General features: G+C 44.6%; 1 protein-coding gene across 1 annotated transcript in view; it reads right to left on the bottom strand.

Annotated features, from left to right (window-relative positions):
- Positions 1-2,449: 2,449 nt before the first annotated feature.
- The window catches only part of pygma (phosphorylase, glycogen, muscle A), a 19,064-nt gene continuing 573 nt past the window's right edge, over positions 2,450-20,940 (bottom strand). Inside the window, exons 2-20 of the mRNA XM_030360469.1 lie at positions 17,130-17,231; positions 16,146-16,224; positions 15,774-15,877; positions 15,363-15,494; positions 14,067-14,178; positions 13,619-13,701; positions 12,106-12,249; positions 11,806-11,898; positions 11,240-11,386; positions 10,533-10,696; positions 9,970-10,084; positions 9,692-9,793; positions 9,320-9,467; positions 8,597-8,655; positions 8,289-8,430; positions 6,571-6,778; positions 3,756-3,890; positions 3,467-3,533; positions 2,450-3,270 (exon numbers count right to left, since the gene is read on the bottom strand). Coding sequence (XP_030216329.1) covers positions 3,124-3,270; positions 3,467-3,533; positions 3,756-3,890; positions 6,571-6,778; positions 8,289-8,430; positions 8,597-8,655; positions 9,320-9,467; positions 9,692-9,793; positions 9,970-10,084; positions 10,533-10,696; positions 11,240-11,386; positions 11,806-11,898; positions 12,106-12,249; positions 13,619-13,701; positions 14,067-14,178; positions 15,363-15,494; positions 15,774-15,877; positions 16,146-16,224; positions 17,130-17,231 — 2,283 coding nt within the window. The 3' untranslated portion in view covers positions 2,450-3,123. The remainder of the gene's footprint in view (positions 3,271-3,466; positions 3,534-3,755; positions 3,891-6,570; positions 6,779-8,288; positions 8,431-8,596; positions 8,656-9,319; positions 9,468-9,691; positions 9,794-9,969; positions 10,085-10,532; positions 10,697-11,239; positions 11,387-11,805; positions 11,899-12,105; positions 12,250-13,618; positions 13,702-14,066; positions 14,179-15,362; positions 15,495-15,773; positions 15,878-16,145; positions 16,225-17,129; positions 17,232-20,940) is intronic.

Below are 20,940 nucleotides of genomic sequence, written 5' to 3'. Positions count from 1 at the left end.
CTCATAAAAGTCTGAGTAAAACGCTTGTGTCAAACAATTGTCCGTCGATATGCAAACATGTGAACAGGTGGACCCTAACTTGCTGTGATTTCTTGTTTGCATTCTTACTGATGCAGTGTTGAAACTACTTTGTGTGTGTGTGTGTGTGTGTGTGTGTGTGTGTGTGTGTGTGTGTGTGTGTGTGTGTGTGTGTGTGTGTGTGTGTGTGTGTGTGTGTGTGTGTGTGTGTGTGTGTGTGTGATTTTTATTTCTCTATCTCTGTATCTGAGTGCGGAAAAGTTTGAAAACATTTAAAAGTGTTAATACGTTGCCTTGTGTCCATTGTGGGGTAATTTAACTTTATACTCTATCTCAAATGGCCTATTTTAACTTTTGTGGTTAAACGATAACATTGCAATGACTGATGCTGATGCCTTTATCAATTTTATACTAAAAAGCAAATTAAAGATTGTTATGTATTGTGCTTGGTTAAAAGTATTAGTTCACTAACATAACCAAGTGCTTTTAAATTGTTGTGACATTAGTTTGCTTTCTAAATTAGGATTGCATCTTCCAATTAAAGGTTGGGTATGGAATATTATTTTTTGGCCATTTTTGCAAAATTACTTGAAATCCTTATATTAACCCACTTACAGCCACTGAGTTAGAAGTACTGACATGAAAATTAAACAAGTCAATCATCTGTGGAACGGGCCGTGGCTCGAAAAACTCCAGCCAATGACTTCCAGAACCACCGAGTGGCATTGGACACTAAGTACGTCAATCAAACCGTCCTACTGCACTCCCCCTCCCCCTCTCCCCACGCGTGACCCCTTCGTGCACATACTCAAAGCTCGTGACCCAGAGCAAGCTTCTGTTTGTTGTTATCCTGCGGTAGCTACTGGAGCTAATCCACATTTGGACCTAGCACTAGAAGACAACCCTAAACTCGGACCTAGCTAGCCTGGCTCGCTGTAGCGCATCTGTGTTCGCGCTCGTGCATGATTACGGGTCCATGTACTTGGATTGGGTTCGAGTCAGAGTCAGCGTTGAAGGAGAGTGGGTAGGACCATTTGAGTTGTGTCTTTTCAAAATCTGCTGGTGTTTCGCAAATCCCATACCCAACCTTTCATTTAGATGGGACATATTATGAAAACAACCCTTTTCCTGGGATTTGGGGTGTAGATTTGGGTCTCTGGTGCTCCCACACGAATACAAACTTTGAAAAAAGTCTGTAGGCCTACATAATTTTTTGAGTGAGATATGCATGTCTGAAAGTACCCCGCCTACAGTTACCAAACGAGCGAGTCCGTTTCGGCGCCCCCCCCCTATGTAGGAAGGGGGCACCGTTTAATATTACCTCCCACTTCCTCTCTCCCCTCCAATCAGAGCATAGCTAAGATTCTGTGGACCAGCGGACAAGCAGCTCCGGCGGGGGGAACTCGGCAGCAGCTCAGCTCCAGGAGTACAATCCCTTTCTCTGCCGGCGACACCGCCGGAGGTGCCGGACTGCCGCCGAAGCTTTGGCGGCAGTCCAGAGAAGAAAGGGATTGTCCTCCCGGGCTGCCAGACATCTAAACGATTAAACGGTCAAACTCTTTACATGAAAAATTATCATTTAAATCCACAAACAACATATGTGTAATCCGGGGCATATATGTGCACGCCCCTTCTGGTAGAGCCCATGGGACCTATGAGACCGAAAAATATGTATGGGTTTCGAGAAAGTAATTATCTTCTGGTCCCAGTCTTTATATGTCCTGGATTACACATATGTTGTTTTTGGATTTAAATGATAATTTTTCATGTGAAGAGTTTGACCGTTTATTGTGCAATGGCCACCACAGTAATCATTTCCTGGCTACGCCCCTGCTTGGGGCGCAATTAGCTTTAGGTCACACTGCCCCAATGTGAACTGTGTGTGTGTGTGTGTGTGTGTGTGTGTGTGTGTGTGTGTGTGTGTGTGTGTGTGTGTGTGTGTGTGTGTGTGTGTGTGTGTGTGTGTGTGTGTGTGTGTGTGTGTGTGTGATAGGGATGGGAGTGTGTGTGTGTGTTTTGAGTTCTAGGTTATGTTTGACACACTTCTGCAAGAGCTGCTTTATTGTTCACTGTTTTATCAATTTGATAATTCCTAATAATGTATTTTATTTAATTATATTTTTACTCCCAAGAAAAAAATCTATACCTACACCTACAATGTTTATTTTACGCAGACAATATTTTGGGCATCAGATTTCATAATTAATGTGCCATTACCTAAAAATAAATATGTTTTAACAATTCTCTGAAGTATCCTACATTGGTAATAGTTTTATAAAGTTGGCTTAATAGAGTAAGTGGCCTACTTTAACTGTAGTGTTTGAAAGGGAAGTTTATGCTGACTCATGCTGATGAATAGCCTATATGATTTGTCTACTAAAATGCCCAATGTAGTGAGTAGGATCAGGTAGAAAGTAACTGAAATCTTCCATCCGTTTTAGACAAGACATTTATTCAGAATGTGTGTTATTCTAAATAAAGTATTCTTTACTTAAAAAAATAAAGACTACTGCTCAGACCACAAATCCTCTCAGACGTGTCACAGCAACACATTAACTCATAAAGCCCCCAAAGAATCTTCCAAATACAAATAGTGCACCATCATGGTTGGACAAACCCTGCGGTGGTCTTTATGGCTTTGCTGTTGCAGGTGTAAGGCAGATGGGGGTCTCTCTGGCCCTGAACAACAGACGCTGTGGAGTAAATAAAACCCGGAGCGCACTTAAAGGGGAAGAGGACCATCGTTAGCAGTATTTTCAAATCAGCAAGTCCAGCAGACGTAGTAAAGTAACCGCTGCCCATATATGGTCAATCAAACGACTCTCTAGAGCACTTGCTTGCTACGTTAGCTTGCTTGTTGTTAGCATAAAAAAAAACCAGTTTGACTGTAAAAAAAACACCACAGAATGTAACAAGAAAAAGTTTATAATGATTCACACACGTAGGGAGGCCATTCATTTGTTGTGGAAAACTTGCGATCAACACTGCCTGTTAGCGCGAAAGACTACTCTGCAACCCAATTCATTTTTCCCAAAGATAATTTATTTATCGTGTAGGCCGAGATGACATCACCGATGGGGGCTACAGGTAGGCTCATGAGGCCCTCTAGATATCGTCGGGGGCTGGGATCTTCTCAAGGGTGGGCTCCACGCCCCAGATCTCGCGGGCGTACTGGGAGATGGTGCGATCGCTGGAGAACTTTCCAGAGCCGGCGATGTTGTAGATCACCTTCTTGGTCCATTCTTTGGGGTTCTAGTGGGGAAAAAAACGGGGAACATCTCAATAAAAACATTTGTGATATATACGCCGCTGGTCAACGCTTTCATCCAGTGTCTTAAAACAACAGTGTGAGTGCCGTGCATGGAAGCCTGGGCTGGCCCATTGGTCATAGAACCCCCAACCTAGCCATCATACTGTTACTTCAATGGAGATAATTCCTGACGCCCACCTTGTACAGCTCATTGACTTGTTCTTGGCATTTGATGTAATCTTCATAGTCAGCAAACACTTTAAACCTGTAAGAAACGATCGAGAAAAAAAATCCATTATAATAGATTAACATCATTCGAATAAATATCTTCAGCAAACCATTTACATGGTCATCAATCATTTCCAATTTCGCCATTTTTTTTTTTGAGTTTGACTGACAGGCAGAGAGAGATAGACAGCGAGATATGGGACAAGCAGACATAGAGATGAATAGACAGACGGACAGGCAGGCCAGCCAGGTGCGTTACCTGTCATGGTGCATGAGCATGTCCACTATCTCCTTGAAGAGGTCAGGCTGCTTGGGACTGAAGAACCCTGTGGAGATCTGGTCCATGGCCTGTTTGAGCTCTGGCAGGCGATTGTAGTAATCCACAGCATGGTATCTGGGCGGCACCGCAAGGAGGATACAAACTTTATTCTATTCATTCATTCAGTCAAACATTGGTTGATTTCTTTATTATGAAAAGTCAACGTTTCTGCTCCGCCACACACAACCTTTGTGGCTCAAACTTGAAGTGTGGGGGAGGATGGCTGGGTGAGGGTGTGGGGGGGGATGGTTGGGTGAGGGTGTGTGGGAAGGAGGGGGAGTGTGGACAAGTGTGTGTGGGTGAGAATGCGTTGGTGATTTTGTAAGGGAGAGTGTGTGGAGATGTGTGTGTGAGTTTGAGTGGGGGTGAGGGTTAGCAGGTGTGTGGTGCGTAGGTGAGTGAGTGTGTGGGTTCGAACGGGCTTAGGTGTGTAGGGGGGTAAGGTTGTGTAGATGAGTGTGGTTTAGTATGTGGGCGAGGTGTGGAGGTGAGGGGTCTGACCGTGATACATGGATAACCAGAGACAGTATGCTTAGAAGTGTCAGGTCTAGACAGGAGTTCTGATAGGGTGCCTCTTTCCACCTAGGGATTATGATTTTGAACGGGTTCGGCAATGATTACCTTTGACATATTTTTGTATTTCTAGAAATCATCTGTTGCAAATCCCACGTGTGTATTACATATTTCCATTTCAAAGATGGCATAAGACTAGGACTGTGTCAAAGTTGGTTTGATACGTAAGCTTGATATAGCTTGGTATATATAGGAGTGTGAAAATATGTTGGTTTGATGTACAAATATGGACTTCATTATATAAGCTTACATTATTTAGGGTTGATACATAGGCTAGATACTGAAATATAGGCTGAACTAAAAACATATGGATGCACAAGTTATATACTTAGGATTGATATATTATTATATATAGGCTTATAAATAGGCTTGACATATATAGGCTTTATATAGGCTTGATATATGGATGTAAAGGCTTTATATATAGGCTTCAAATATGGATGCATAGTCTTTATATGTATAGGCTTGACATATTGATATATGGGCCTATTTATTTTTGCTTGGCATATGGGGCTAATATTATGGAGCTGGGATTGTGATGGCAGCTCATAAACTGTGATGGCTGTGCACAAACCGGGAGAAGAAATGCATGAACCATGTCTCTTCACCCCAAACGTTTGAGTTTACGACAGGTCAATGATTGCTTTCCCCTGGTTATACAATGATCATTACCTGCTTTCCCTGTGACAGTTTGATCTTTGACTTATGGGGAATGTCAGGATCACCCGCAACACACTTACCACACTGGGACATACCTTCACATACCCTTTAAGTCTGCAGTACTCAGAGTCCCACCCAAAGGCAGATTTGTAAGATATAACGTCCTGATGATCACATCCCATTTCAAGAGATAACGACTGACTACTGGGACACGTTCTGTCAATTTTTTTTCTCTTTTAGTAATTTTTCCCTTGATTTAAAAAGGTTCCATCAAAGGTCAACAAGTTTACGACATTTTCCTGTCTGGGATTAATCGGACTAAGCCCGTCTCTCAACTGTGTCCAAAATCGTTTGCAGGTATCCAAATTCAATTTGGAATGGAAAGAACCTCTTAGCGTCCAGCCCCTGTAGCTGGGACTTTATTCACATTGATAATGAAGTGTTTTGTGGCCACCATGGCTGTGCTTCTCCTGCTCCGTGATCACAGCACCAGCCCTCCTCCCAGTGAGGGGCTCTGGGCCCTGGATCCTACCGGGTCTCCCTGCTGTGGAGTCCAATTATGTCTGAGAAGGCTGCATTCCTTCTGCTGTGTGTGCGTGCACTGTGGTGCGTGTGCACGCTTTTGCGTACCTGTGTGTGTGTGCGTGTGTGTGCGTGTTTGTGCGCGTGTGTGTGTGGGCTTTACTGCTGGATTCACGGCGTGAATTCTTTCTTTCTATTAATACAGTCTGCCCGATCTCTGCGCCGCCGGTAGTCTCAGACAGTTACCATGGCAACGTCAGGTCTCACAGATCCCTGACAACACGTACAGCATGGTTTAGAATAGATTTGCTCTTTCCTTTTTGTACTTTTGTATAAATGATGATACGGCTAAGTGCGCATGCTATCAAATAATATATACAAAGAATAGATAAAAAGATATGTTAAAAAATCCCTGTGGTGATATTTAATAGGGGTTATAATGGCTTTTGCAATGTCCGGCCTGTAGGGGGCGATGTAGCATAGTCCCCTGCTATATTCTAAAGTGGAAGTGAAGCCAAACCTGTTTTTTTTGTTTTAGTAATATATCTTATATTACTTCAATATAGTAATCTAGGGCATTTTTTGTGAATGGTGTCTTCTGCGCAGCGGGGGTTGTTGATGTCCGCATCAGAGAGCCAGTTATGCCACTCGGACACTAATAGTGTGTCGCATTCCATAATAATCACTCATTATAACTCAAACACAACATGAACCCAAACCTGCAGCAGGTCATATCCGCTGGGATGACTCCGCCTTCCTAGAATACTAAGCCCAAAATGCATTTTTTATAGGGTTCCAATTCAAGCCGAAAGAGGGACTTTGCCTATGCTTTAAGCACACCTGTTGATATCCCCATGACAACCCAGATATAGGTTGCGACTTGCGAGTGTCACCGACACGTGTGAAACACCGATCAACAAAAATGTTCACACCTACAAATTGGACCACAAAACGGCGTCCAAACACATCGGAGAACCCCCGTGGCAGAGCCCCTTCTTACCCCTTCTTGTCCAGCGCGGTCACGTCGTCCACCCTCATGCCGAAGATGAAGAGGTTCCCGTCGCCGGCCTCCTCCGCCATCTCCACGTTTGCCCCGTCCATGGTGCCGATGGTCAGCGCGCCGTTCAGCATGAACTTCATGTTGCCCGTGCCGGACGCCTCCGTCCCGGCCGTTGAGATCTGCTGGGAGAGGTCGGCTGCGGGGATGGCTGTCGGTAGAAAGAGGCTCGTTAGTCCAGGAGACAGGGGACGGGAGGCAGAGAGGCCCCCACACAGGGCCTGGCTCTGTATCAGGGATGGGCAACTGGCGGGCCGCGGGCCGCATGCGGCCCGCATCCTCACTCAGTGCGGCCCGCATCCTCACATCCTAAAATGTGGCCCTCTTTATCATGAAAGTTGCTCATGTATGATCAGCCTATCATAAAAATACTGCGGTCGGCTAACAGCATTTCCTCCGACCCTAAGCACGTCCCGAACACCGAGTAAAATCTTTCACCATCAAATCTGAGATCTAGGGTTCCAACATTTGGAAAGGAAGAACTTTTTATGTTAACCAGTCAATCCTCAAAGAGAATAAGGCACTTAATCCCAGATCAAATGCATGCTGACGGGCCATAAATGTCGTCTTCTGTATGTATGTGTTTTTATTTTATTTTTGGGTCCTGTCTTGATGTCCTGTGTTTTATGTCTTGTCTTGTCTGTGATGTTTGTAAAGGCAGCTGCTGGGATGCACGATAAATCGTATTGTATCGTCTAACTGTAATCTCTATCAATCGATACATGATTTCTTTAGTTTAGGGTACAGTATTAGGATGTGCTTGCCCGCAAGATGACCCACGTCTACTCTATCCGTCCATCCGTCTGTCTATCTTTCTGTCACTCACTTTTCTATCCGTCGTTCCTTCTCTCAAACGTTAAAGCCCTGTTGGCTTTGATAGACCGATGGATAAATCAATCGCTGGAGATAGATGATCTGTCCAGTCATGCATCACTCCATCTTATTTAGCAAAGCAAATAGGGCAGTGGAAAGCTTTACAGTTTGATAGATAGATTGATGGATGGGTTAATTGACAGATGGATGGATAATCTCTCCAGCTATTGCTCATATTTAGCAAAGCAAATAGGGCATTTAATGTTGATTGGGTAAAAAAAGACAGCAGCATCTTCATTCTGCAGGGGAAGTGCTAGGGCGAGTTGGAGAGAGCGAGAGAGAAAAAGAGAGAGAGAGAGAGAGGAGAGAGAGAGGAGAGAGAGAGAGAGAGAGAGAGAGAGAGAGAGAGAGAGAGAGAGAGAGAGAGAGAGAGAGAGAGAGAGAGAGAGAGAGAGAGAGAGAGAGAATAAGGTGGAGGCAGAGAGAGACGTTGAGAGAGAGAGAGAGAGAGAGAGAGAGAGAGAGAGAGAGAGAGAGAGAGAGAGAGAGAGAGGGAGAGGGGGAGAGAGAAAAAGAGAGAGAGAGAGAGAGAGAGAGAGAGAGAGAGAGAGAGAGAGAGAGAGAGAGAGAGAGAGAGAGAGAGAATAAGGTGGAGGCAGAGAGAGACGTTGAGAGAGAGAGAGAGAGAGAGAGAGAGAGAGAGAGAGAGAGAGGGAGAGGGAGAGGGGGAGAGAGAGAGCGAGAGAATAAGGTGGAAGCAGAGAGAGAGACTTTAAGATAGAGAGAGAGAGAGAGAGAGAGAGAGGTGTGGGTGTAACAAAGGGAACCCAGGTGAGCGATTGAAGTACCTTTCTCTGCCAGGGTGACTCTGTAGTTCTCCAGGAAGATCACCTTCAGGCGGTCGCCCACCACCGGGTCGTTATTGATCACCTCACCAATCGCTGTGATCATGCGGATGATCATCTTGGCCGTGTGGTAACCAGGGGCCGCCTGCGTAGCAACAGTATGAGCGAGAGAGAGAGATGGGACATGGAAAGAAAGAGAGAGGGGGAGAGAATTGGAGACGAGAGACGAGAGAGAGACATAAAAAGGTGATAAATGACTTGTGGAGCTTGTTTTCTGTCTGATTTAGGGTTGTACATTAAAGGCAGCGAACCTTTCCTCCGATCATGACTGTTCTGGGGGTCCACTGCTTGTTGGGCTCCTTCTTGATCCCTGAGGAAGAAATCAGTGTTTTATTTAGCTGTGTGTATGTGTGTGTGCTTGTTGGACTGTTTGTTTGGGAGAGACTTTTTGGTCAAATTTACAGGCACTAAAACACCTATCTGCAGGAAAAACTGGTGTCACCGGTGTCCTTAAACAACATATTTCACACGGCCAATGAGGCTGGTATATAGGGTTGTGTAGCGGCTATTGTTCGGTGTGTTGGTGAAGTGTGTCGGGGTGTTTGGGTGACATGTGTTATGGTGTGTTGTAGTGTGTTGGTGTGTGCGTATGTTGGTGACATGTTTTATGGTGTATGGTGATGTGTTGGTGACATGTGTGATGGCTTGTTGTGAGGTAAGTTGGTGTGTTGGTGACATGTGTTATGGTGTTTTGCGTGCTGTGTGGTGTGTTAGTGACATGTGTTATCGTGTGTTGTGGTGTGATGGTGTGTGCGATGTGTTGGCGACGTGCTGTGATGTGGTGGATATTTGTGAGGTGATTGGTCGGTCTCGTGTGTGTTTGTGCCGTGCGTTGTTGTGGTGTGTTGGTACCGTGCGTGGTGGTGTGTTGGTCTGTTGCAGTGTGTTGGCAATGTGCGTGGTGGTGTGTTGCTTTTTGCAGTGTGTTGTTTCCGTGCGTGCTGGTGTGTCGGTGTGCGTTGCGATGGGCGTACGGTTGTAGTAGGTGATCATGTGCAGGCAGTTGAGCAGCTGTCTCTTGTACTCGTGGATCCTTTTCACCTGGATGTCAAACATGGAGTTGGGGTTGATCTTCACCTTGTAGTGCTCCTCCAGGTGGGCGGCAAACTTCAGCTTGTTTTCCTACGCAGGCATGAGGAAAGAAAAATAAATTAGTAATTAATATTAATATTATTAGGAGTCCTACGAAAAACGTAGGAACCCTATTGTATTATTTATAAAAATATATAACAAATCCGGCCGTATCTAATTATTATTATTATCACGTTGTTGTTGACACTGTTTGTGTGTCAGAATGAACCTCTTTACTGCAGTAAATGAAGGCTATACACCATCTGTTACTGTACCTGCTTGACTTTGGCGATGTCTCGGATGAAGGCTTCGTCGTTGACGTACTTGAGTAGCCCCTTCAGCTGGTCCAGATCTCGGATGAAATCCTCACCGATCCTCTGAGGAACGAAACGCGTGCACCGCCAACATGTTCTCATACCGCACCATTGTGCACACTCCCTATAGTACAGTTTACTGAGGGGACATAGGCCCAGCTTTAGGATGTGCATGTGTGTGTGTGTGTGTGTGTGCACGTGTGTATGTGGGTGTTTGTGTGTTTTGACAAGACACCCACCTCAGCGATGACCTCAGCCAGGCCAGGGTTGCACATGACCAGCCAGCGTCGGGGGGTGATGCCGTTGGTCTTGTTCTGGAACTTGTGGGGATCCATCTCATAGAAGTCCTTGAAGCTGGAGAGACAAGAACATTCAAGGACATTCAAGGACACTCAAAGACATTCAAGGACGGTCAAGGACATTCAAGGTCTATCACGATTGAAGCCATTAATATCCCTTATTGTTCTAATATGTAACATTGACTCTGAGCAACATTTTGCTCTGATTAGAACATATCTAAGTCATTGCTAGCTTATACTAGCATTTAAAGAGAGTTGTATGTGTACCTGTACTTTAACGTGGCAGGGCAGTTTGTTATTAGGCTTAACTCCCAGCGTTAACTCCAAGCCAAAAGATCCCAGTTTCATACCTCAATGTCTGCACTCTTCCTTTAGGTACCTTTGAGCCAGGCTTGCCTTCTCCTATATGACCTGTATCTACAAACAGGCTTTTGATAAAAACCCTTTAGCTCCACGGCTAAACAGGAGTGCTCCTGAATATTAAGGTACTGGAGATGCCTTACATGGTTGCCGTTAGGATGTCGGAGTGGATCTGGGCGACGCCGTTGACGGCGTGCGAGCCCACGATGCAGAGGTGGGCCATGTTGACCCTCTTCTGGCCGCCCTCCTCCACCAGGGACATACGGCACAGGCGCTCATGGTCGCCTGGGAATCTGGCTGCAACGTTCTGGCGGAGGACGACAGCACAACGGAGAGGTAAAGCGGGGAGATTTCCACCCAGGTGTACAATGTGTCTTGGTCCGCTAAATGCAGTGTTTATGTGTGTTTTATGTTCCTCTGAATTATATGCACATACTCACCAAATGCACCATTTCAATTCAATCACACATAAATGACTGCAAAGATAAGGTGTGATTGAAATACCACAAAGGAAGTGTGTTCATGCCTTTGTTTGTATGCACATACATATTTAGCTTGGAAATTAATTACTCCGTAGAAAAAACACAACAATACGTGTTTACACTTCTCGTTTTGAAGAGTGACCCTTGTTGAGAACGTCGTCAGATTTAAGGAAGCGCTAAATAATCCTGTGAACTATATTAAACACATCAACCTAAACGTCTCATTAGAGTTCTTTTGCAGGAGATGGTGTTTGTGTGTGTGTGTGTGTCTGTGTGTGTGTGTGTGTGTGTGTGTGTGTGTGTGTGTGTGTGTGTGTGTGTGTGTGTGTGTGTGAGAGAGTGAGTTGAGGTGCAGTACTGCCTCCTACCTCCAGGTGGCGCCTGTTGATTTCGTAGATAATCTCCAGGTGACGGGGCAGGAGGTGGGCAAAGAGGTCAATAGGCCAGCGCTCCAGCGCCTCGGGGAGAACCGTGTGGTTGGTGTACGCACAGGTACGCACACAGATGTCCCACGCCTAGCACAAACACACACACATACACACACACAGACACACACCACACACACACACACACACACACACACACACACACACACACACACACACACACACACACAGGTTAGGCAGGAGACAAGACAACAACTGCTATACACGGAGCAATTAGGGCTGTCCACTAATAATTAGTGTCTTGCAGAAAAAACACATTAATATGATTGAATACATAAAAATATCAAATCACGCTGGTTGTTGCTGTATTGATTCAGCCTCGATTCTGCCCCCTTCTGTTGACTTCTCGAATGACAATACTCAACTTTTAAGTAAAAAGTCCCAGGTGCAATCATAATTCAACCTTTTTATCGTTCGTGAAGGTCGGTGAGATAGGACTTGTTTGGTATTAAGATAATGGTATTGGTGTGATGTCGGTGAAGGCTGACCTTGTCCCAGTCCAGTTCTTCTTCGTCCACCAGCACCCTCATCAGCTCAGGGATAGCCATGGCAGGGTGGGTGTCATTCAGTTGAATGGCAACCTACGAACATCCAAAATAATAAAACACAAGATATCCCCTCAAAATGGCAACAGTCATTCTCAATCTCAGTCATCTCAAAACAATATCAGGCCCCAATCAATGGCAAAGAAAACACTGAACGTCAAACGCAACTCAACTCAAAACCTGAAACAGTGAAAATAGCCAAGAAAAGGGAACGGTATATCCTTCAGAAGTATTTTGGCGTACCTTGTCAGGCAGTTTGTTAAAGTCTGTGCGAACGACTTCCCTGGAGCCAAACTTTGAGACCTTGAAGCGACGGATGATGTCCTGGAGGGTGGCAGAAACCACAAAGTACTCCTGTTTCAAACGCAGCTCCTTGCCTTCGAAGAACTGCAACGAGACAGACAGACAGACAGACAGACAGACGGGTTTATCTCTCACCCTCTCAGTCTCTCTTCTCACAGTCAAGGGTGTTCTGTTGCACAAAAAGGTTCAACAGCTCTTTCTGTTTGAGCTTAAAAGTAAAAGAAAAGTGTTAGCTGCTTTTTCACATCTAGACATTAACATAAAGACGAATTTAACCGACGCATTTGTTTCACAAATGCATATAGACTGAGGTAAACCTAAATGGATATATAGTTTAATAATGTAAGGGTGTCTGTGTGTGTGCCTGTATGTGTGTATGTGTGTGTTAAAAACGATTTCCCTATAGTCACGCATTACAACAATTTAATGGTGGTACAAGAATATCACATTTTAAATGACCACTCTGCTTTCAAGTGCTGCTGTTGCGCACGTCTACTACAGTCCTCCTGGCACGGGAGTCAAACTGAAAGGAGCACTTAATCATTCAGCAGTCAAACGTGTGATTAGCGGGTTATCATCTACTGTCTTCGGTTATCATTGAACCTGCCTAAGCGCTGAACCCTCCCCGAGCAGCCAGGGATTTAGTGGTCAGGACTTTAGATCTTGCAGATATCCCTCCTCAGAAACACGTTTCAGGGAGGCCGCCGCTGGCTAAAGGGAGAGTACAGCCAGAGCCAGATTATGGAAATCCACCTCCAGCTCCGGTGAAGAAACTTCAGGAAGGTTGTACTCTTCCTGCGCTATCTTCATGCTAGTAGTCACGTGTGACTACTAGCATTTATAACCCTATATTTCCAAAGGGCCTACACATGTTTGTGTTAGAGTTCTCTCCGTTTTTGAGTGGATTGGTTGAACAAATGTCAAACGAACAAGGTGTGTTTAACATTTTGTGTGTGTGGCCTCGCTCTGAATCAATGCACAATCAATATGACGCAGGGAGGCAGCTTTTAAACTACATTTGTGCTGCTGCACTGTGCTGCAATCTTGTGGCCCGATAATCTAAGCTTTCAACCTGATGAACCCCAAAGGCTCAGTGCGCACTGTACACAAGCTTTCTTCGTGATAACAGTTGTCATGGTTACACACGTTTGCCCGCCCCCTTTTCAGGTGTTCCCTCAATTTATTATGCAGTATGAATTTCCTTTTCCTCTTTGTGTTATCCTGCTCAGTTTTCAGTCTGTGTATTTGATCTCTCTCTCTCTCTCTCTCTCTCTCTCTCTCTCTCTCTCTCTCTCTCTCTCTCTCTCTCTCTCTCTCTCTCTCTCTCTCTCTCTCTTTCTCTCTCCTTCAAGATACAGTGACCTTCACATTGAGAATAGTTGAATACTTCCTCTGTGGATAATAATAAGCAGGAAGGGAATAGATGATTTGTGTAAATGTGCAGACGGCTTACGTTGTCGTTTGGATATAGAACACGGGAGATGTTTTCTGCCAGGTTCCTGTCCAACACAGCCTGGATGTAGCCGCCAACGTTGACTGTCAAAGGAAATATATTATTATAACCAACCTTAACCTTCGGATAAAATATTGTTTCAAAGCTAACTGTCAACTACATCAAAATGTATATGTGATCGTTTTGAAATATTCGGGATGTACCCGCAAGTTATCTTAGATATTGGATATAGTCGCCAATGTCAAAATATTTATAATAATAAATAAATATATCATAATCAGAAAGTATTCTGGATGGAGCTGCCACACATGTCAACATTAACATATACTGTCATCAAAGAACAGTCCTCAATGAATGAAAATAATCATAAACAACTGTTCCATCAAAAACGTAGCGCTTATGACTCATTGGTCGCTGAATAGTAAAGCCCCCCATCGGAGCCGCTCACAGTCTTTGAGGTTGAAGTCGCAGGGGGCTTTGGCGGACCACAGCCTCATGGTGTTGACGATGTTGTTCCTGTAGCCCGGGATGGGCGTGTCGTAGGGCAGAGCCAGCACCACCTGACAGAGGGGAGGTCAAGGTGGAGAGAATGCAGTTGGAAGTTGCCTTATTATTCTTTTTTTTGCATTTTTTGAGATAGGGCAGGTTGGAATGGGGAGGGGGGGATACGTAGCAAAGGACACCGGGCGGGAATCGAACCCGTGTCGCTGAGGTATAGGGACAGTATGGTAAGCCCTCTACCCAGTGAGCCCCCCATGAAGTTGTTGTGTGTTTTTAATATATCTGTGCGGAGACAAATCAGTTGAAGGGATATTCAGACATGGGATTTAGAAAAGCACAATTGGGAGTTCATTTATCTGGATGGACTAAGGGACCAAACAATAGGACCAAGAAGTACTTTAGGAAGTTGTTCTTTATCTTTGAGTTTTATACTGGCCGAGGACTCTTTTTGAGAAAAAAAGAACAGTGAGATGTTTTTTTTATGTCTGGGTGGAGATACCAATCAGTTTGGGGACCTCAAGATAGACATTTAAAAAAAAATACAGTTGGAAATTATGTTTTATATTTTTATCTCTGTTCTCTTCAAGGGACACGCATGGACTTTGAAAGTGAAAATTGTTGGACGTTTCCAACAAAAGGTAGCGTCAAATAAAATCTGGTAGGTAGAGTCAAATAAAATCTATTGAGGGTACAGTTTTCAACGGTTTTGTTATTTTCTCTCCCATTATTCTGTCCATTTGTGGGATGTCTACCCCTGCCGAGATCTGAGGGGAGCTGCTTTGGCCACAGTCAGCTGATCTGCAGATTAGATGTTGTGCTTGTCACGCCGGACTTGAGCACAGGAGTACTAGGAGCCAGCAATAAACAAAGCAATATGAAACATTGCTTTGGCAGTCTTGTTGGTGCGCACTGGTTGTGGACCCGTGCGTGTCTGTTTACCATGGTTCTTGATGTTGTGCAGGGTCTAAGGGGTTTTAAGTACACTAGCGGATGGATGATATTGGAAAATATATATGGTGGCTCAAGCTGGCTCGTGTGCTGATCACGTTGGAGATACACATTTCAGCAACCCAGGTTCGATCCGACCTCCGCTCCTATGCTACATGTTATTCTCTCCCTCTATTGTCCCGTCCATAAAAGCTCAAACGCCCTTTGAAATATATGTCCAACATGCATTGAAGGTTAAAAATGGCAGTGAATGCATCGACATTAGCTCCGGTAGACTAGATCGCTCTTCCTTTACCTGAGTGTCCACCCATTTGACCCCATCAGGATGGTGTTCGGTTCTTCCGTAGAATTTCACTGGCCGCATGTATTCGGGGCGGGCCTTCTCCCAGGGGTTGCCGAAGCGCAGCCAATCGTCAGCCTCCTCCACCTGAGTGACATATGTGCCCCAGCAGAACAATTGTGTTGGTCACACAGACGAAACGACCGAGGGGTCGGGCGCCAGGGGAATGATAATGAGGACTATGCATTGTCCGTCAGCGAGCACAGTGAGCCCTGGTGGCGCAAACCAATGAGCCCGCCTCTGTTTAGTGTTCATTTAATTACATTTAAAACAAAAAATAATGATGCAATTAATTGATTAGAGATAGAGATGGTATAAATTGAATAAAATGGGGGATTTATAGAATAAGAGAAAAGTGGTTCAGACCTGCCAGCCGTTGACAATTTTTTGATTGAAGATACCGAATTCATAACGTATTCCATAACCGTACGCCGCGAGTCCCAGAGACGCCATGGAGTCCAGGAAACAAGCTGGGGACACACAGATGTATTCATATTCATATATATCATATATATATATTTAAATAAACAGGTTAGCACAACAGGATATTAGTGCAGGACAGGTTTGATCATTTCTTCCATGTCATGTTTCTCCCATTCAGGATTCGATTAGGGATAGCAGGGCTAGGAAGTCAGAGGTAGATGAGGCACTAATATCAGGGTGATTAAAAATGGAGCACGTAAAAGTACAACAGTATTTATGAATAGAGGCATAGTATAGTGTGTGTGTGTTCTTTACCAGCCAGACGACCCAGTCCTCCATTTCCAAGACCGGCATCTTCCTCCATCTCCTGCAGCTCCTCCATGTCCAGACCCAGCTAGATGCCAGACACACACAACACACGAGAGCATGACACACAATACAATGCTACCAACACACATGACAACATATCACACATCAATGTTATACTGCCCAACATTACACAGGACAAATGTAAAGGTAAATGTCACAAATGTGACAACACATTATACAAACCCTCAGCATACAGTCCCCATAAAGAGGTCCCCTCAAATAGGACCTCACAATTAAGTCCCCATAAAGAGGTCCCCTCAAATAGGACCTCACAATAAAGTCCCCATAAAGAGGTCCCCTCAAATAGGACCTCACAATAAAGTCCCCATAAAGAGGTCCCCTCAAATAGGACCTCACAATAAAGTCCCCATAAAGAGGTCCCCTCAAATAGGACCTCACAATAAAGTCCCCATATAGAGGTCCCCTCAAATAGGACCTCACAATACAGTCCCCATAAAGAGGTCCCCTCAAATAGGACCTCACAATAAAGTCCCCATAAAGAAGTCCCCTCAAATAGGACCTCACAATACAGTCCCCATAAAGAAGTCCCCTCAAATAGGACCTCACAATAAAGTCCCCATAAAGAAGTCCCCTCAAACAGGACCTCACAATACAGTCCCCAAAATAAGTTCCCATATATAGGACCTCACAATGCAGGTCACAAAAGAAAGTCCTCACTAGTGGGGCCCCACAGTGCAGTCACTCACTAGAAGGGCCCCACAGTGCAGTCCTCACTAGTGGGGCCCCACAGTGCAGTCCTCACTAGTGGGGCCCCACAGTGCAGTCCTCACTAGAAGGGCCCCACAGTGCAGCCCTCACTAGTGGGGCCCCACAGTGCAGTCACTCACTAGTCGGGCCCTACAGTGCAGTCACTCACTAGTGGGGCCTCACAGTGCAGTCCTCTCACAGCACCAGCAGGTGGCCTCTCACCTGGTAGGTGGCCTCGTCACAGGCGTTCTCCAGGGCCAGGTTCACCATGGTGTTCTGCAGAGTGCGGCCCATGTAGAACTCCAGGGAGATGTAGTACACACGCTGGGAGTAGAGGAGAAGGGAGTAGAGTGTAACAAAATGGTCTATGTTGATGTTTCACTTTATGTTTGATTGGGTTTTAATGTATGCTGCTGCTGTCTTGAACAGTTCTCTTATGCCAAAGAGAGGCTTTGTTTAAAGTAGGGAATGGAATTGGTAATGGCGTTGGTAATGAAATTGTAAAATTGAGGTAATATCTTATATTTATATGTAGTCGAGATTAATTCACTCAAGATTGGAAATGGTTTTGAATATCCCTTATTCATTAGAATATGAGTGAAGGATTTATTTTTCTTTATTATTTATTTAATATCATCTCAGCTGCATGTGGAGAAATGTCGATCATTCCATGTCACACTCATTTTCAGTCCTGCTGTGTGATGGATTTTCCTTGTTTGATTGATTATCTGTGAATTAATTTTCACCATCATTGGGTCTCAGTGGGAACAGCACAACAGCACGTAATTGTGCAGTCATGCTATTCCACCGGATGGGGAAGCATTTATAATACGACAACTCATTCCTCATCAATCTCTCTCTACAGGTTGCTGAGATGTAAGCTTACTTCAGCCCGGATGAAGGCCATAATTAGCATTTTTCTTTGCTAATACTAGTAACGAGTGTGTATGAAGCATCTTTCATTTCATTGCATAGCAAAAATGCGATTATGATTAAAGTTGTGGACACAAAAATAGATTTAACAAATAGAAAAAGAAAGAACACTGAAAGTGCTTCCAAAAATAAAATAAAGAACATGGCAGCAGTTGTATTCAAAAGATAGGATGAACCACTTGTCCTGTGTACTCTCTATCTTTACTCGGCCTCCCTGGACACATACACACACACACAAACATACACAGACCCACACGCATACACACACACACACACACACAAACACGGTCAACAGTTCAAGGTTGACACCCAACTCAACAATTCAAACCTCACGTAGAGGTGAGGTTTCTCTCTAATTGATCTCTGCTGAAGGACACTTCATACATTGGTGGATATGAGGAATTGAACCAACAACCCCTCCCCCCTCCCAGTTGTTGGATGACCTTCTCAGCCTCTGGAGGAGTGTCAGGCCGGCTATTATTTGAGTGCAGAGATCCGACTATGTTACAACCAGGACTATGTGTCACCCGAGCCTGGGCTTAGCCCTCTGACATTTAGCTTTGTCCCTGCTTAACCAGAGAGAGAGAGGGGGGAGAGAGGGGGCGGGGGCGACATACTCTTAATAGGTATTATAAGAGGATAGTAAGAGGAAGGGAGGGGGGATAAAAGTAGAGGTGTAAGATGAGGGAGAGAGAGAGAGTTGAGGGAGTTGAGAGCAGAGGTAAGAGAAGAGGTGGGAGATGAGAGAGAGAGAGAGAGAGAGAGAGAGAGAGAGAGAGAGAGAGAGAGAGAGAGAGAGAGAGAGAGAGAGAGAGAGAGAGAGAGAGAGAGGTGGGTGGGGGCTAAGAGAAGAGATGAGAGATGAGAGAAAGCGAGGGAGAGAGAGAGAGAGAGAGAGATATGGGGGGGCTAAGAGAAGAGGTGAGAGATGAGAGAAAGCGAGGGAGAGAGAGAGAGAGAGAGATATAGGGGGGGCTAAGAGAAGAGGTGAGAGATGAGAGAAAGCGAGGGAGAGAGAGAGAGAGAGAGAGAGAGATATGGGGGGGCTAAGAGAAGAGGTGAGAGATGAGAGAAAGCGAGAGAGAGAGTGAGAGGTGGGTGGGGGCTAAGAGAAGAGGTGAGAGATGAACGAGCGAGAGAGAGAGAGAGAGAGAGAGGTGGGGGAGAGGGGGTAATAGAAGGGTTGAGAGATGAGAGAGTGCGAGAGAGAGAGAGAGAGGGGGGGGGGGGGGTTCTATGGTCAGAGGAAAGAGAAGAGAGAGAAAGATTAAGGGGGAGGGGGTAAGGGAAGGGAGGTTAGGGGTCAGACCGAGAGTATTTAAAGTATTATGTAACGCAGACCATTTCGTTGACAACCCCTGAGTTATAAATAGCAGCAGTAGGGGTCATCTGAAAAGGTCGTTCCGGAGCGCGATAGCCGGGCATTGTGGGTCCCAGAGCAGTGGGTCCCGGTTGACAGCCGGCTGGGTTCGAGGGGTGGAGAAGTGAAATCAAGTTGTTTCCCGAGATGTTTGAGAAGCACTGCTAAATCTAAGTGTGAAACCAAGAGTTTAATGTTTAATTTCCAGCGCTGGACAAAAAAAAATGTGTTTACCAGCTACACTGCTTTAGAATGCTTTTGAATATTTAAACTGTATTATTATACATTTGTTAAGGTAGTATTATTATATGACTTGACGAGGAAATGATGGAGAGTCATTTTTATGCCTCTGATGGGTATCGTGGTTTCGGGGGCCAGGCGCTGACTCAAAGAGTGGTAAAGGTTCAACATACATGATGGTTTATTCAGAGATACAAGGTGAGCAGACATGCACTTAAGGTGGTTCATGAAGCATCTCCCGGATCCAGGTCATAATTCAGTCTGTCTGTCTGTCGGTACGGGTGGAATAGTCAATAAGCCACTCCACCAGGGTCTGATTTACCAAGAAAAAGGTTCAGTCTATATTGGTAAGGGCAGAATGGTAAATAAGCCACGCCTATAGGGTCAGATTTATCTCACAAGCATAAAGCTGTTGATTGTTTTATCTTGACCACTCTGTGTAGGAGCAGTAGTAGTAAGAACTGGTGTTCACACTTTGCATGTACTGTCCAATGAGGTGCCAATGTTAGCTTTAATATATTTTTGTCTAATAAGGTAATAGAGTAAATTAATTTACATCTTAAACCTCTCAGTACGAACATGAATGTAACTGTACTCCTACTTCTCCCCTTCCTCCCTTTTGCCCTTATGATGTGCTCTCCTTCGACTAGGACCCTCTGACCTTTACAGGAAAGAACACCAACACCAAGCAAGTAAAGTTCAAAGGTCAGAGAGAGTTGAGGAAGAGTTCTCCCTGCCTACATTTATCAAAATGTTTAATAAGGCCTTCCCTCCATGTAATTATTCTCAATAGTGGAAAATAGCAGTTTGACCTTTTATTCTTAAGTATTTAAGAGTAAATACTTATTTCAAATACACACTAGAATGCTTTCTCTGGCAGTTTATAATATTGCATCTGAAAAATATAACGAATTGATCAATGTAGCTACACCGTTATTTTTGATATGCTACAATTGGATATTTGATTAAGTTGGAACAAAAGTAATTAACATGCAATAAACCTGTCTTGGTGCACACTATCTCCCAAATGTATCTTCTGATATACCATAGTTGTATTCTAAGGAGTCACTTCAGTATATGACCTTTCATTATATTCAACAGTGTTTATTCAACAGGGCTGAGGAACGGCTTAGCTCAGTGCTAAAATATCAGGCAGGTTTTCCTCCTGCAAAACGCTAAGGGAGGTTTGTGATGTGTGCCATTCAAGTGTTTGGATAGCATTCAAGTGTCCTTGTGCAGATAGAATGTCATGGACAAGGCTTTGGGCTGGCGGTAAATCGGTGTGCCATTATTCCTTAGAGGAAGCCTCTGCGTTCAGACTCGAGTGAAAGAACATCAACACATTGGATGAGGTTTTTATCACTGGGTTTTTGTTGTTCTGTTGTTTTATGTATCTCAAGTAAAGACGCAGGTGTGACTGTGCCACATTGACATAATTAAAGCGTGTTTCATGGACGACAGGTTTCCATACACAGTGTGAGGCCTTAATTGAATGAATGT

This window comes from Gadus morhua, chromosome 7, assembly GCF_902167405.1.
Source record: "Gadus morhua chromosome 7, gadMor3.0, whole genome shotgun sequence".
In the NCBI taxonomy this organism is placed as follows: domain Eukaryota; kingdom Metazoa; phylum Chordata; class Actinopteri; order Gadiformes; family Gadidae; genus Gadus; species Gadus morhua.
The sequence above is the reverse complement of the archived record's forward strand: the minus strand, read 5'-3'. Positions and strand labels throughout refer to the sequence as shown.